The sequence below is a fragment of the Penicillium vulpinum genome, assembly GCF_028829585.1.
Source record: "Penicillium vulpinum strain IBT 29486 chromosome Unknown utg000004l_segment0_segment0, whole genome shotgun sequence".
NCBI lineage: Eukaryota > Fungi > Ascomycota > Eurotiomycetes > Eurotiales > Aspergillaceae > Penicillium > Penicillium vulpinum.
In genome coordinates, this window is record NW_026643244.1 from 7,820,481 (window position 1) to 7,835,730 (window position 15,250).

General features: G+C 46.3%; 5 protein-coding genes across 5 annotated transcripts; 4 read left to right on the forward strand and 1 right to left on the reverse strand.

Annotated features, from left to right (window-relative positions):
- Positions 1-987: 987 nt before the first annotated feature.
- N7479_011491 (ubiquitin-conjugating enzyme E2) lies at positions 988-2,776 on the forward strand (the record flags this gene model as incomplete). The annotated part of the gene is made up of 8 exons (XM_057259182.1): positions 988-1,020; positions 1,097-1,130; positions 1,208-1,302; positions 1,382-1,403; positions 1,454-1,550; positions 1,600-1,611; positions 1,670-1,838; positions 1,898-2,776. 8 exons carry the CDS (start codon positions 988-990, stop codon positions 2,774-2,776), a joined length of 1,341 nt encoding a protein of 446 aa, XP_057106640.1.
- Positions 2,777-3,869: 1,093 nt separating this feature from the next.
- N7479_011492 (uncharacterized protein) lies at positions 3,870-4,121 on the reverse strand (the record flags this gene model as incomplete). Its single annotated transcript, XM_057259183.1, has 1 exon — positions 3,870-4,121. The coding sequence occupies one exon, from the start codon at positions 4,119-4,121 to the stop codon at positions 3,870-3,872; it is 252 nt and encodes an 83-aa protein (XP_057106641.1).
- Positions 4,122-4,963: 842 nt separating this feature from the next.
- Positions 4,964-6,273, forward strand: N7479_011493 (C-3 sterol dehydrogenase/C-4 decarboxylase; the record flags this gene model as incomplete). The annotated part of the gene is made up of 2 exons (XM_057259184.1): positions 4,964-5,539; positions 5,611-6,273. 2 exons carry the CDS (start codon positions 4,964-4,966, stop codon positions 6,271-6,273), a joined length of 1,239 nt encoding a protein of 412 aa, XP_057106642.1.
- A 3,750-nt stretch (positions 6,274-10,023) lies between these two features.
- N7479_011494 (uncharacterized protein) lies at positions 10,024-11,905 on the forward strand (the record flags this gene model as incomplete). Its single annotated transcript, XM_057259185.1, has 5 exons — positions 10,024-10,266; positions 10,329-10,426; positions 10,482-10,829; positions 10,893-11,033; positions 11,083-11,905. 5 exons carry the CDS (start codon positions 10,024-10,026, stop codon positions 11,903-11,905), a joined length of 1,653 nt encoding a protein of 550 aa, XP_057106643.1.
- A 1,045-nt stretch (positions 11,906-12,950) lies between these two features.
- On the forward strand, positions 12,951-14,606 carry N7479_011495 (Major facilitator superfamily domain general substrate transporter; the record flags this gene model as incomplete). The annotated part of the gene is made up of 3 exons (XM_057259186.1): positions 12,951-13,149; positions 13,217-13,953; positions 14,010-14,606. 3 exons carry the CDS (start codon positions 12,951-12,953, stop codon positions 14,604-14,606), a joined length of 1,533 nt encoding a protein of 510 aa, XP_057106644.1.
- Positions 14,607-15,250: the final 644 nt, after the last annotated feature.

Sequence of the window (15,250 nt, forward strand, 5' to 3'; positions counted from 1 at the left end):
TACGGAGATACGGAGTACGGAGTACTCAATATTTACATATGTACTATGTAAAAAATATACTAGTGCATAGCCTTTATACAGTATCTGAATATTCTTTTCTATTCCTCAAATTTCTAGGGATATCCATCGAATAACAATTTCATATAACTACATCAGACTGACCATTCCATTCGTGGACCAGTATAGGGCCCGGGGTGTTCAGTTAGTGACCACTAGGGACTACCTAGGTACTTTTATTGCCAGAAAATTGGTTTAAGTGATTCTCCAGGTTATCCTAGCGTAGTTAGTTAATTAAAAACTTCCAGCAGTAAGATACCAAATGGAAATGTCGTTTTGGAGGAATATCTGTATTAGCTTGCGACTGATTTTTTTCTAAATAGAAATTTATACCTCGAGATATTTAAGAGACATGTAATCGTAATGTCAAAGTATAAGCATAAGCGGCCAACTATATATTCTCCAGGTTCTATTCAAATAACAAACCTATAGAGATTTACATCAGATCTAGCAATTGAAAGCAGAAATTACATGTATTAAGAGATATACAGAGTACAAGCGGTGAATCCTAAAAGCCCGGGCGTACGGAGTATGCAATACCCGTGTGAAAAGTGGGAGGCTGGAAGACGAGGGGAAACAAAATAAAACAAGAAAATACATACACATATCTTGAATGTAAGAGAAAAAAACACATAGAAGAAATATGTAGAAGATATAAAAGATCAGAATTACAATTAGAAGAAATAGTAAAAAGAGCAAAGCGAAAAAAAGAAAAGAAAAAAAGGGACAAACTGAAAAGGTTGAAGAGACAAACTGTCGAAAGTTGCCCGGTTGATTTCAACCTTTGATCTTCTTTACCTCCTCTTCATCCTTCTTTGAATTATCCCCATTCTTGCTGTTAATACATTTCAGTCAGTTCCAACCCTACTCCTACAATTCTTCCTATACAATACACCCCGTGGATCATCGACTTACCCCAGACGTCGCAAAATGGGTGACCAGTGCACTCTGCGTCTCGTCCGAGTACGTGCCTTTCCAACTATACTCTATTTCGGCAAATTACCCGGACCAATCACTAATCTCCATATTGTCGCATCAGGAGTTGAGACAGGTTGAACGGAGTGAGCAACTTGGTATGAGATTTTCTGGAGGCTCTTCGACACACTTGAAGCCATTCTCTATGGAGACTCACGTGCTGACCTCGGTATAGCATTCACTGTCCGTTATGAAGAAAGCAACATTCGTGATATACAGGCCCTCATCATTGGGCCTCCAGGCACACCATACGAACTGGGTTTTTATGAGGTAAGATCCACCCACTCTTCCAAGGCTGGCCTGAGCACGCGTCTTGAACTATGGCCAACTAATTGTATTTACCCGCCAGTTCTCGATCAAAATCCCATCAGGTAAGATGGTCTTCTCTTTCATAACTGGCACTTGTTAAATCGCAGCTTAGATTACCCAGCAAATCCCCCGATAGTGAAAATCCGAACCACCAACAAGGGTAGAACTCGTTTTGGCCCTAATCTGTACGCCAATGGGAAGGTCTGCTTGTAAGTATGCTCTTAAATTTCTAAACACTCCGATACTAATATTTCCCAGGTCAATCCTAGGGTAAGCTCTAGCTTTAATAGCATGAGTGGCTCTTATGAAGCGCTGAACATCATAACAGTACTTGGCATGGTTCTCGAGGTGAGCAATGGTCGCCTGCACAGGGACTTGAATCCGTTATGCTCTCAATTCAGAGTCTGCTATCATCAAACCCGTATACACTGGAACCAGGGTTCGAGGATGACGAAAGGGCAAACGACACGGAAAATATGGAGATCTACAAATCCAAGGTAGGATCATTATCTCACCATAATATCCATATACTTGATAATGCTCACATTTATACCAGATCCGTCATGAAAATCTAAGGCTAGCAGTCATTACACCCCTTGAACAAGCCTTCCGAGATTCGTCCCCTCCCCGCCGCATGGCGCCAAGGGTCGGTCAGGACTTGAGCGCGGAAGAAGATAGCGATATCGAATGCGGACCCGAACATGGACTGCTCACTCAAAGCAAGTTTCACGACTTTTGCAAGCGACGCTTCCTGTGGTACCTCGAATTCTACCAGAACGCGGTCGAGAAAGGTATCGCGGACGAGACACGGAGACAAGGAATGCCATTCATCCAAATGCCGTTTGAAGGCCCTGGTAATTCCATGACTGGAGAATGGAACTACATCGACTTACAAGCCCGTTTGTTGGCTGTTCGAGACCGATTGATGGAAGAGACACACCGCTGGCCCGTTGAGGGTCTGGTTCTCGTCAAGGAAGATGCTGGGATTGCAGTCAAATTGAGGGGTCAGCATGAGCAGATTGCTGCGGAGATGAACGCTTATCCCCAAGTCATCGATTTGTCACTTGTTGACAGCAATCCTTTCATGTGGAGGCTCACATACGTTGGTCGCAACGAGTCCAGACTAGAAGGTGGTATCATCAAGATCAAGATTTACATCAGTCCCCGACACCCAGAAGAACAACCTCGAGTCTTTGTCGAGTCGCCCTTGTATCACATTTGTGTCTCGAAGCTGGGTGTGTTGATGTATCTTCCTTCGCATGCTGAAGAGATCGGCCAACACATTGAGGGTATCATCAATACCCTGGAAGACGACAACCCCCCATTCAACCCCCTTATGACAGTGAATCCAGAGGCAACCGCTCTGTGCTGGGGCTCAGAAATAGATCGCAGGCTCTACAGGCGCAAGCTTCGAGCATCTCTGGAGGAGTCCTGAGATGAGCTGGCTCACTGTCCCAGAATCTGCATATTTGCTGAGCAATGTGCCATACAGGAGGTTCTATGGTAACCTTCAAGTATCATCATCAGGTCTACATCACTTGCAGTGTGTCATTTTCCTGCCATCACTATGCCTTACGTTGCTTGAGTGATATTCTTTGAGATGGCAGAAAGACAAAAAACCGGGGATTGTGTTGAAAGTGGCATTAAATACCATTTACATTTAACACAGGAAAATCGATATCAATAACAAAAACAAAAATAAAATAACTATTCTCAAGCTAAAGAAACGAAATTTGTAATCTCACTTGTTATAACATTGAAAACATAACTCCTGCCACATACAACCTTGGAAGGCTTTTATCCTTACATACATAGGTAACGACGCCTAAGGTTTAATCATCTGATTTGTTGTCTATTGTCTAGCTCAAGATGATATCAAGGATCTCACATGTAAGGTAACGCAGCGATGTTGGTTTTAGATGTTCTTTTGAGATCGTCTTTTTATATGAATATTTGATTATCGGTGCTATAACTGAACGGATATATAAATGAATGGCAGTACGCATAATCCGTATATACGACTTTTCTATATATAAGAAATAATATATTGGCCTTGGATAACAAATCCACAAAAGCCACTCTTTTGACTTTAACCGTATGGTCTGTGTGAAGTTCGTGCAATCAGGGGCAACCGAGAGTTTTTGAGGTATTCCCCAGACTATCTCATAAAGACCTTTGATTTTCAAGGCCAGCTAAAACACAGAAAGAGTGGAAATAACCACTAGGTACCAGGAATCTCATTCACAACAAACAAGTAATTAGGAATTGTACAGTGCCCATAGTTAATGCGAGTCTTCACGCGGAATGGAAATCAAGGGATCACGACGCCAAAGGCTAGTCCAGTAATAGCAAATTTTCTCAATCTTTTGGCGTTGCGAGCGATGTTTCTGCCTCTGCCAATTGGAAAGTGTGCGCACATTTGCCCGAGTGTTGAATATATCGATTATGTCAACTTCAACCATCGAGAGTCCATTCAATGTTTGGCAAGTATCCCAAGAGACGGAATAATGGTCTCTGAATGCACGTCTCTAAGGCCGGGCTTTCTTGCGAGCTTCCCAGCTTTTCTCAGAGATCGCCTTGATATCAGCTAGGATGTTTGCCCCTGCAACCGTGTGGTTTTGTTCTTGTAAGAGAAGGCCAGCGTGAGCTGGCCGTTTGTTCGATATTCCGAGGGCCATGGTGGAGGAGTCGAATAGACCCATTGCTAGGCCATCAATCCTTCCGGTGCAGTTGTGATATGGAGTGGGAGGGTGAGAGCATGAAGTCCTCTTGCGATGCATGTTATCGATATATCCCGGGTACGAACAGTTTCTCCCATCCTGTGGACCTCTGAGAGAGCGAAACCGGTGGTACCAGGAGTGCCATTACATATAGATTTTTATTTCAAGGGGTTCTCCATGTTGAAGTTGCGATATGATTCTGATGAATGAGAAGTCAAAGGTGAAATTTAAGGGTCAAAGGTCACGCATTTAGAAGTTACATGTGAGTCAGACGTTCCTTGAATACATCCATGGATACATATGTACGTACATAGTCAGATATATCTAAGATTCACACATGTAGACACAAGGAAGTCCAATTCCAGTCACTCACAACATTATACAGGAATCGTTGATTATTACTGAAGCGTTGTTTCATACCGCTCCCATTCAAAGCTTCCCTAGGGCATAAGACTTTGGCCAAAGACTTGCTTGGCATGATTCAAGTGGAAAATCATGGACACGAGGTGGGAATTCACTGGGACTTCAAACTTCAGATTTGATCTAACAGTGTAGAAATGAGATTTAAGGTAGCATCCAGCAGTGAGCTCGTTGGAGGATTTGAATCAATATGTGTCTTTTATTAGGAGATAATAAAAAGATCTTGACGCTGTGGGTTTGATTGGATCATACATATAAGACTAGTCTGCTCATCTTGAGACAGAAAATAAATAATATTCATCTCAATAAGAAGTAACTGGAATACAAGTACGGAGTACTCTGTAGAAGATTGCCAACTGGCAGTTAAGGGCCTATGGCCCGCACGGATCACCTGATTATCTCCGCCCACTTCCCCGGCCCCTTTTCACCTAACTCCCATCCCCCAGCTTCCTACCAAAAAAAAAAAAAAAACAATTCACATCATGTCGGCAAAAAGGCGCACCTTAGAGTTAGGCAATGTCTTGGTGGTTGGAGGCTGCGGCTTCTTGGGGTGGCACATTGTCGATCACCTACTGAATTTCCCTTCCGAGACCGACCCCAGTTGCGCTCTGCCAAAGCCCGTCGGCGATGCGCGCTTCGAGTACCCGACTCTGGGATCGCGCTACCCGGACTACAACTCGACTGTCTCTGTCGTTGACTTGCGCACAACCCACAACCGTCTTCCCGGTGCCAAGTACTATGATGGCGACATCACCTCTATCGACTCCATGATGGAGGTTTTCCGCGCTGTCAAGCCCGATCTTGTTATTCACACTGCGTCTCCATCTATGATTGAAGGTAACAAGCCCCTGCTGCACAAGGTTAATGTGGAGGGAACACGGACACTTCTCGAGGTCGCCGGTGGCGAGCATGGCGATTGGGGTGGCAAGTGCAAGGCATTCGTCTACACTAGCTCCAGCTCCGTAGTTCACGACACTCAGAGTGATCTGAAGAATGTCAATGAGGAATGGCCGTACATCCGGGGTCCTGCACAGAAGGAGTACTACTCTGAGACTAAGGTTAGTTTTTATTATTTTAAAATGGAGTTTAATCGGGTCAATCACTAATCATACCCCTTTGGTCTATCAAGGCCGATGCCGAGGAACTCGTCCTAAAGTACAACAAGAAGTCCCCCAACGAGATGCTCACAGCCGCTATCCGCCCGGCCGGAATCCACGGAGAGAAGGATACAACAGTCACACACAAGATCCTGGAGCACGGATCCCAGGCTTCGGACAGAGTGCTACGGATGCAGCTCGGTGAGAACGACAACCTCTTCGATTTCACCTACGTCGGCAATGTGGCTTACGGCCATTTGCTTGCTGCCCACCGGCTTCTCGCGAGCTATGACCTCCATGCGGCTGGCAAGGGCGGGCCCCTCGACTACGAGCGCGTGGACGGCGAGGCTTTCAACATTACCAACGATTCCCCCGTCTATTTCTGGGATGTCACTCGTGCTATGTGGGCTCTGATCAATCGCGTTGTTGAGCCGGAACAGGTCTGGGCTCTGCCCGAAGGTCTCCTTGAGACTGTCGGTGGTCTCGCTGAGACTGTCATGGGCTTGTTTGGCAAGACCCCGCGTCTCACTGCCCGGACAGTGCGATACTCATGCATGACTCGCTACTACTCGACTGAGAAGGCTAAGCATCGCCTGGCTTACTTGCCTGTTGTGCCCTTGGATGAGGGTATTGCCCGTGCTGTGGGATACATTGTTGCCCGGCAAGAGGCGGACATAGGAAAGAAGGCAATTTAATTTGAAATTAGATGATGAGATTGAAAAATACGTCTTATGCTGTATTAATATGACTGTTTGCTTCAAAACATGACAACACTATTCAACACTATGCAGCTTTAACCCTTCATCAAAAGACACCTTGGAAGTCCCTTGAAAAGATACCTAGAGCGACACCTAAAAGTGTACCAAAAGAGACACAAAAAAAGACAAAAAAAAGACAAAAAAGAGTATTTCTATATGTATAAATTCAAACTCTTCGGGTTTGGGTAGAACCCCAGTCTTCTTCAACACGAAACGCGAGGGATCGTGTTTTGTTCCCTTTGCGTACCTTACTATGATGACACACTCTATGTCATCCCGAGGTCAACAGGGGTGGACACAACCGAAGCTCAACATCCCCCCAGGCCACAAACTCAATCCCAGTCCCCCGGATCTGACAATATCGCCCACGCCGCATCCAGTTGCCGCCTGAACGATACCCATGTATCCGATCAAATCGGTCCACGGCCATATAATGTAGGAAGGTTGAGAGAAAAGGAAAGCAATTGAAATGGAACTTAACCTTCTGTGCCGTCTTTCAATTTCCTCAGCGGCCATTAGTGTGTATGGTCGACCATCACCGGCCGCACTTCGAGGAGCCTGCGAATGCACAGATGATGATTCGGTTCCTCAGGTCAAATGCTACGGGAATTATGGAGTCGATCTAATCCTGTAGTGACACGGGCTCTAATGACTCCGATGGAGACACGTTCGACCTTTTCACTAAGGTTCATCAGTACACACGACCATCAAACGCAGTCATTGACGGCCTGGTTGAATAGGTATTGTTGGATGATTCCATCTCGCGATGTTGGTTGCTAACAGTCTGAGCGATTATTTGCTAGATTTAGGATATAAATACCCCGCTTTTTGTAAATTGAATACAACGATATCTGGATTTTTCTTCCTCCTTTTTCTCCTCAATAGGAGTTCTAACAGTTATAACAGTTTACCTGAGCCGAGTTTATTGCCTATTTCCTTGATGGCACATATTTGTTTCAAGTACTGGGTATCGATAATTACAATCATCATATCAAAACAGACATAAGATATCCGATTGAGTCTTGCGGATAGCCTTTCAAGCAACCACTTTCTGTTCGAGGGTATTTGAGATCCCTACATAGGTTGAGTGAAACAAATACCGAAAGTTTCCTACCCCGGAAGATTGGGGGCACGCCGACGTCGCGAAGTCTTGAGCGCAAGTGCCTGATCGAGTGTTGCACTACAATTTTTGCGGTGCTTGGAAACGCCCAACAACACCTCAAAAAAGAGCATAGATTAAGCGAAGAAAATGTCACGCACATCGTATCTTGCAAGGCTCAGTCACAGGCGGATCATATCACCGTCCTCCAATCTAAATCCCATTATCTCTTCTAAGGTCGCCAGAGGACGTTTGTCACTCTAAGTGACACTCGTCGGCATGTTCAGAACATCCACAGGAGGAGTAAAGAGGAGACAGAAGAGCTTATAGTTACCTTTGCTCGTTGTCCCCAGGTCCGCCAATGGCCTTCCATTTGAGTGTCCAAACCAGACCAAGAGAAAAATCAAGCTCACCAATGTAGTAAGTCTCGTTCAAGTCGGCATGATATCCGCCATGGTACAGAGAAATATCAAGGTTGAGAATGTCGCCATCAAGAAGAACTCGCTGATCGGGGATGCCGTGGTATACAGCCTCATTGGAAGATTTATACAACGACTTGGGAAAGTTGTTGTAGTCAAGTGGAGAAAAATAGGACTGTCTCACGATTTAGGGAACAATTTGATATATTTCATACTGGAATGAAACTAAATCCCCACTTACCCTGGCTCGATGCAAGCATTGTGGCAGATTTTATCCAGGTGATCTGTGATCACGTTAGGCTTCATCGCCGCAGCAGTTATGTTAAGTACTTCTCGGGCAAGCCTGCACACCTTGCGCATAGCCTCCTGGCCCTTTGCATCCAATATATCAATTTTTGTCCTGCTCAAGCGTATCTTACGCTTTGGGATGCTAGTTTTGGCCTAGTCGAGATGCTGAATTGTTTTGGGGACAGGTCGTCGTGAGGAGAGTAGGTATACGGGTCTGACAGGGCTATTATATGGGTATGTTGGAAACAGGTTGTAAAATTGGTTCGCTATGTCGAGATTAAAAAATACCGTCACGAATAACTGGTGCGTGTCACCTGGATGAAGTTGCTACCATCTTGCGTCTTGTGTGTCGCCTTATGCGTGGTCTAGATAGGATAAACGTCAGATTTTCAGTTAAAAGAGATGCCCCTGCGGTTTTAACCCACCCAATTCCTCTTAAAGTAGTCTTGAGAACAGAAGAAACTGCCTTTGATGCCCAGCTTTGGACATATCGGGCATTGCAAAGTCCCAGCTTTATTGTCGCAATCAGTCCCACAGCGCTGTTTCTCGGGATTTGGCATTTAGCCCTGACCAGTGGATAGATTAGGCCTAACATACACAAGCCCGATCCATTTATAGGAGTATTGCTCATAGAGTCACTCTCTGCAGGTGATTTAGATTTTCCCCTTGTCGAACCTGCTGATTGGGGTGGGGCAACTGTCGCTGTGAATATGGTGGTGGTTTTGGACCACATGGTCGGCTGAAGATGCCGTTGGCGATAGACAAGGGCACCAAGGTTTGCTGTTGCGTAGGGGGAACATCGACTTTCGACACGACCGTGGGAATGATGACTTCAGATAACGCTCTGGCGATGGTTTCATGTGCCTTGTTGGTCTATAGCGAGGGTCCAACATAGACAACTTCACCCGATTCACCCCCACTACTGTCGCCACTATCCTTGGACACACAGGGATCGGGGCAGTAATCACCACGGCTACAGGCAAAACTGCAGTGCCCGTTATACACCCACCCCGCTTCGGATAGTGCTGGTCTAGTGAGGGGTATTAGCCTCGGCATCCAATATTTTCAGACTATATCCGAGCACGAATATATGCTTAATCACTTCCTATTCTAGCGAGGCCTACATATACCTATATATCAGGGGCCGATTCGTGAGGAATGTTTAAATACATTGAAATACTATGTAATCGGTGGATGATGGGGCTGTTAAATGCATAGATGGATCTATTCCAAAACTCACCTGCGCGCATCTTTTACCAAGGCTGACCAAGCTAGTCATTGGCCGTAAGGTTGTATCAGAATAAACAGCCTTTGGTTAGAGACTACTCTGTTGACCGAAATTGTTTTTGTCTGTCATACCCATTCATGAACTGAATATCTCTTGTCTTATAGAAGTCCCCACAGGCAACTATTATGACTACGCAGTTGTTATTATTACAAATTCGGCTTTTTTTCCATTTAATAGGTGAAAGAATAGCTATCTGGGAAGCCTTGCTACTTCTTGCTATTTACGCTATAAACAGCCCATGCGAGCTGTTCAACGCCCTTGGTCTGTACAAGGCATTTGATGTTTTGAGCCAAGCACACATGTGTAGGTACATTGAATATTGTATCCTTCGAATTTCCGCATTTCCGCACACGGATCTAGAACGGCGAAACTGATCAATCAGGATTGCAGAAATCCGAGATGCATGCCTAACTTGGATTGTGACCTCTCATAGAGCATGACTCAAAGCAGTTACGTCCACTCCCAGATTAGTAGCTTGGATCCCGGTCTCTCCAACGTTGTCTACTTAATCTGCTCAGAATCATCCATTTAGTTTGTTTCCGAACCCCAAACCTAAGCGAATATAAAACATTCATCTTTATTATTATCACATCATGTCGCTCTTACATGCTCTTCGCCATGACATCAAGCCCATTGCATCGTCTGGCGTACCCCGTGAGCTAGACCTAACTCCCACAATCCCAGCCGAATATATTCCAGAAGTGCAGGTTTCTATAGAAGATAACTTGACGCCTAGAGATGGCCAGCCTGTATTTGAACGGGCGCTGCCCAGTCGGACGACCAAATCACGTCAAGTGGTCATTACTGTACTGCTTATTCTGGCTAATGTTGTACAGGTATAGCCCCGAACATCAACTTCCTTCGAAGCACTAATTCCTATGAATGCTCACAATATTAGATGACAGTCAATTTTGCCGGCGTTGCTGGAGGAAGCGCCTTGAGTGAATCATTGGGTGTGAAAGAAACCTACGCCTCGTGGATTGCTGCTAGCTATGCGTAAGGCACAGAGTATCGAGACATTCACCATGTATTATTGCACTAACATATAAAGTCTAACCCAAGGTACATTTGTGTTGGTTAGTGGTCGATTGGGAGATGTCTATGGTCATCGAGAACTCGTCTTAGCTGGAGGTGCCTGGCTCACCATATGCACTCTAGCCAGTGCCTTTTGCAACAACTTCTTTGCCTTTGTCACTATGCGGGCTCTAGCTGGTCTCGGAGGGGCATTCGTCATGCCTAACGCGGTGGCAATGATATCCAGCACCAATCCCCCCGGTCGCGTGCGCAATCTCAGTCTGGGTCTCTTTGGTGCGTCAGCACCAGTAGGAGGATATTTTGGGGCCTTGTTCTTGGGTGCTTTTCTGCAGCGAACAGAATGGAAGTGGTTTTTCATCTTCATGTAGGTTATATATTGGATTAACCTATGTCAGAATTAGGTACTAACAATGCCTTGTTGACAAAGTGCTTGCCTTGGTGTTATTACATTCACCCCTCTCTGGGCTTTGAGTCCGCGAGCACCGCCGGTCGATAGACATGGAAAGATTGATTGTATTGGGACAGCTCTTGGAACAAGCTCATTAATTCTGTTCAACTTTGTTTGGAAGTAAGTTGCTGATAACAACCTGATACATTGCGTATTAACATTTCCACAGCCAAGCACCGAGTGTGGGTTGGTCAACCTCCTATGAAATCGTTCTCCTGATCGGCTCAATCATTCTATTCGGGGGTTTTTTGTTTTGGGAAAGGAACTACGCAACGGAGCCCATCATGCCACTTGACATCTTCAAAGCTCCGTCCTTCCTCATGCTACTTTTCGTCGTGCTTCTCAATTACATGGCTGTAGGAACTTTGATTTGGTACCAGGTCCTATGGCTTCAAAAGGTCTGGCACTGGTCTCCTCTCCAATTTGCTGTGGGCTGGACCCCATTCGTGATCTGCGCCACGGGCGCTGCCTGTCTCGCAGCATGGATGATCCCGCGAATGGCAGCACAATGGATCCTGGCAATTGGAACCGTCACGATCTTAATTTCTAATGTACTCATGGCAACCGTGCCAATTTACCAATCCTACTGGCCGCAGATCTTTCCTTCGGTGATTCTATTCGCATTCTGCCCGGACTTCGTGTACACAGCTGGCCAAATTATTGCCAGTAACTCTGTCCGCCGTAATCAGCAGGGAATTGCCGGGTCTGTCATTGGCACACTGAATCTATACGGGAATAGTCTCGGACTAGGATTTGCATCTACTATCGAGGTGCAAATTGCTCGCCGCTCAGGTAGTCAAATCATGGGGTATCGAGCGGCACTTTACTTCGGTGTTGCGATTAGTGCCGTGGCGCTTATCCTCGATGTCTGCTTCGTCCGATTGGTTAAGGATGATCGGGAAGGCTGGCATGAAGATGACCGCGTGGAGGAAATTGAGCTGACGGAGCAAGCCGAAGCAAGCGGTGTCCATCTACCTAATGTAAGCCATTAAGCCACTAGACGCTAGATTAAGAAACCGGCAAAACATCGGCAGACTGAATGTGGGGTGCCGAGCGAATACCGGGTTGAGCTTGGAATCTACTTTGTAAAACTCGCTGTATCAGGTGGATAGCAAGTCATGAATCTATGTGTCAAGGGTTTTCGGGTGTTTTTTTTCTCGGATGAGTTCCGAGATACTCCAGACCAACATGTCCCCCGGTTTAACATTCAATATGGTACAAAGTACGGAGTACGTTGTAACTTTTTCCCCACGTTATTTTGGACTCGAATTATAATGGTTTTCCGGGGATATGATCTCATTAATGACTTCGGTGAGAGAAAGAAGGAAAAATAAAAGAAACTGAACTGCGGAGAGGCGGAGAAGTTGGCGATTGGCCACACAAAGTATGCCGTATGCCGATTCCGTGTGGATATCGGCTTTGCTGGCTTTGCTGGCTTTGACTGTTCTTTTTCTCAGCCGATTTGTTCCGTATTTTTGTCTTTTGTGGGGTTTTCGGTTTTTTTTTTCTTGTTTCCCGTGTCCAGTGAAGTCCGATAGTCCGTGATCCCGTGACCTCGTGACCCCTAAGAAAATATCCCCTGTGTTGAGAAACAAGAAACACAAGAAAGACGGGGCGAAGTTTCCCCCCTTAAAGTTCCCCATCTTATCCACTTCAGGTCCGTCCTATCAGGCATCTCGCTCGCCAGCCTGCGCCATATATACCCGCGGATCGTCATATATCATGCTATGGATGAGGACCCCGGGTCCCTACTGGTTGAAGCCGAATCTCGGAATGTTTGCTGTTGTTGGATGCCGAGTCGGCTAACTCCACTGTTACCCCCGCGTACGATGTATGCGCATATGTATTCCGTACATCCTTACGCTTTTGAGCGTGGGGGTACCGGGGAAGTCCATGAAAAATACTAGCGCGTGGGGGGAGGGAGGAGGGGGACCATGAAAAGGAGATTTTCCCCCTTCTTAAAAGCAGGAATCTGCTCTTGTCTGATCCCCGGATTATTTGGCCTTGCTCAACACCTCACATAAACCCACACACATCATGGCAGACGATATCTCACGGCAAAACCATGACCGGATCGAGATCGAGGCCGAAAAGGAACGGAGTGAAAATGTCGAACACATTGCTTCACCGCAGCAAGATGGGATGCCCCGGATGGATCCAGCTCGGCGGATAGTCGTCGAGAAGAAGCTCAAGCGTAAGCTTGATGCCCGGTGCAGCCTTTTTGTTGCTATCTACAGTGAGTACCGCTCGCTACCCTCCTTCACATCTACAAAACGACATGTAACTAATTAACTGCCCCAAAGTTCTGAATTACCTCGATAGAAATAACATGGCTGCTGCTCGTCTCAAGGGATTGCAGGAAGATCTCAATCTGAGCAACACGGAGTACTCCACATGTCTCAGTATCCTCTACGTCGGGTACATCATCATGCAGGTACCTTCCAATATGTTTATCAACCGCATCAGTCGCCCCTCGCTCTACATTGCTGTGGCTATGTTATTGTGGGGTGTTATCTCGACCTTGTCTGGCAACACAAAGAACTTTGGTGACATGGTGGGTGTCCGCTTCTTGCTGGGTTTCGTCGAGGCAGCCTTCCTGCCAGGAGCCCTGCTCATCCTCTCCAAGTGGTACACCCGCCGGGAACTCACAACTCGGAATGCCATTCTGTTCTGTGGTAATCTCATCTCCAATGCATTCTCTGCACTCGTTGGTGCCGGTGTCCTATCCAACATGCAAGGCGTTCTGGGCCACGCCGCGTGGCGCTGGCTCTTCTGGATCGAGGGCTCTGCTACTATGTTCATTGCTATCCTTGCTGCGTTCATATTGCCTGATTTGCCGCACAATGCCCGTGGCTTCACCGAGGAAGAGCGTCAAGTTGCCCAACTTCGCATGCTCGAGGATGTGGGCGAGGCTGACACCGATAGTGAAGAGCTCGGTGCGTTTGGAGGGCTCATGCTTGCTCTGCGTGATCCAAAAATCTATGTAATGATGTTTACTTTTGTTGCCTATGTGGTGGGTCTCAGCTTCAATGCTTTCTTCGTAAGTGCTTTCATATCTAACGACCAATTGGTACTTCTCACTAACTTGCTTCGTAGCCTACCCTTACTGGTACTCTCGGGTTCGAATATGTCCCGACATTGCTCATGAGCGCTCCGCCTTGGGTTTTTGCCTGTATTTTCTCTGTCATCAACGCATGGCACGCGGATAAAACACAAGAAAAGGTCTGGCACATCATTGGCCCTATAGGCATGGGAGTAGTTGGTTTCGTCATTTGCATGGCCACAAACAATGTCGCAGCTCGCTACGTCGCACTATTCCTGCAGGCGGGCTCCTATGCAGGATTTATCGTATTCTACTCATGGATCAGTTCCTCATTCCCGCGTCCTCCCGCCAAGCGAGCGGTTGCCATTGCCATGATCAATGCATTCAGTCAGTTGGGCAATGTCGCTGGCTCGTACGTCTGGGACTTGTCAGACAACGGGTATCGCTCTAGTTACGGAATTGTGCTGGCCATGTTCGGTGTCACGGTCGGTGGATGCTGGTATTTCCGCTCGATGCTGATCAGCTTGAACCAACAGCTCGAGGAGGGTGAGCTTGCCGATCATGCTAGAGGGGAGCCGGCGGAGAATGATATCCTCGATAGCCCAGATGAGTCGTTGCGTATGCGCAAGGGTTTCAGATATCTGGTTTAAATGTTTCACTGTATGAACCAGGTATTCTCCCGGTCGTTTATTGCATCTGTCTATGTTCGCATTCTATAGTCAGCACTCGAAATTAGCTTCCTTGGCCCCTCCATGTTCTTCGATCCTCCTTGGCCCCTCCATAGGTCTGCCATCTTCAGGCTCACTGTAGGCAAAAAAAAGCTCACATATCCTCTATGTGAAGACTATATTGCCCGGCTAAAAGAATACATAATTCATTGTGTGGTCTTTGTTGGCAGAACAAGTAGCATTGTATCCTTTAATGCCAGATTTAGCGAGAAGTTACTTGTTCCATTTGTCGATATACAAGTATAGTGCATTGTTGAAATAGTGATTTCCAACTTCGCTCCACTTTGGTTACTAGATACCTTCAGTTTTTCGAAACTTAGCCAAAACTGTTCTTAACTATTTCCCGAGGGCATGAGGCATTTTCAACAGCGCCGCTCAAGGGTGGCATCTACGCATTGCCCTCTGTTCCCTTGTCTCAGCTGCACAATTTCGGGATGTTGGTAGATAGGGCGTTCATGCACATCGCATATGTAGTGTGACACTTGAAAAACAGAAAGATGATGGTATTATCTGCATTTGATGCTGCCTATCGAGGGCATGCGATCCGTGATACAGCGGGCTGGTCA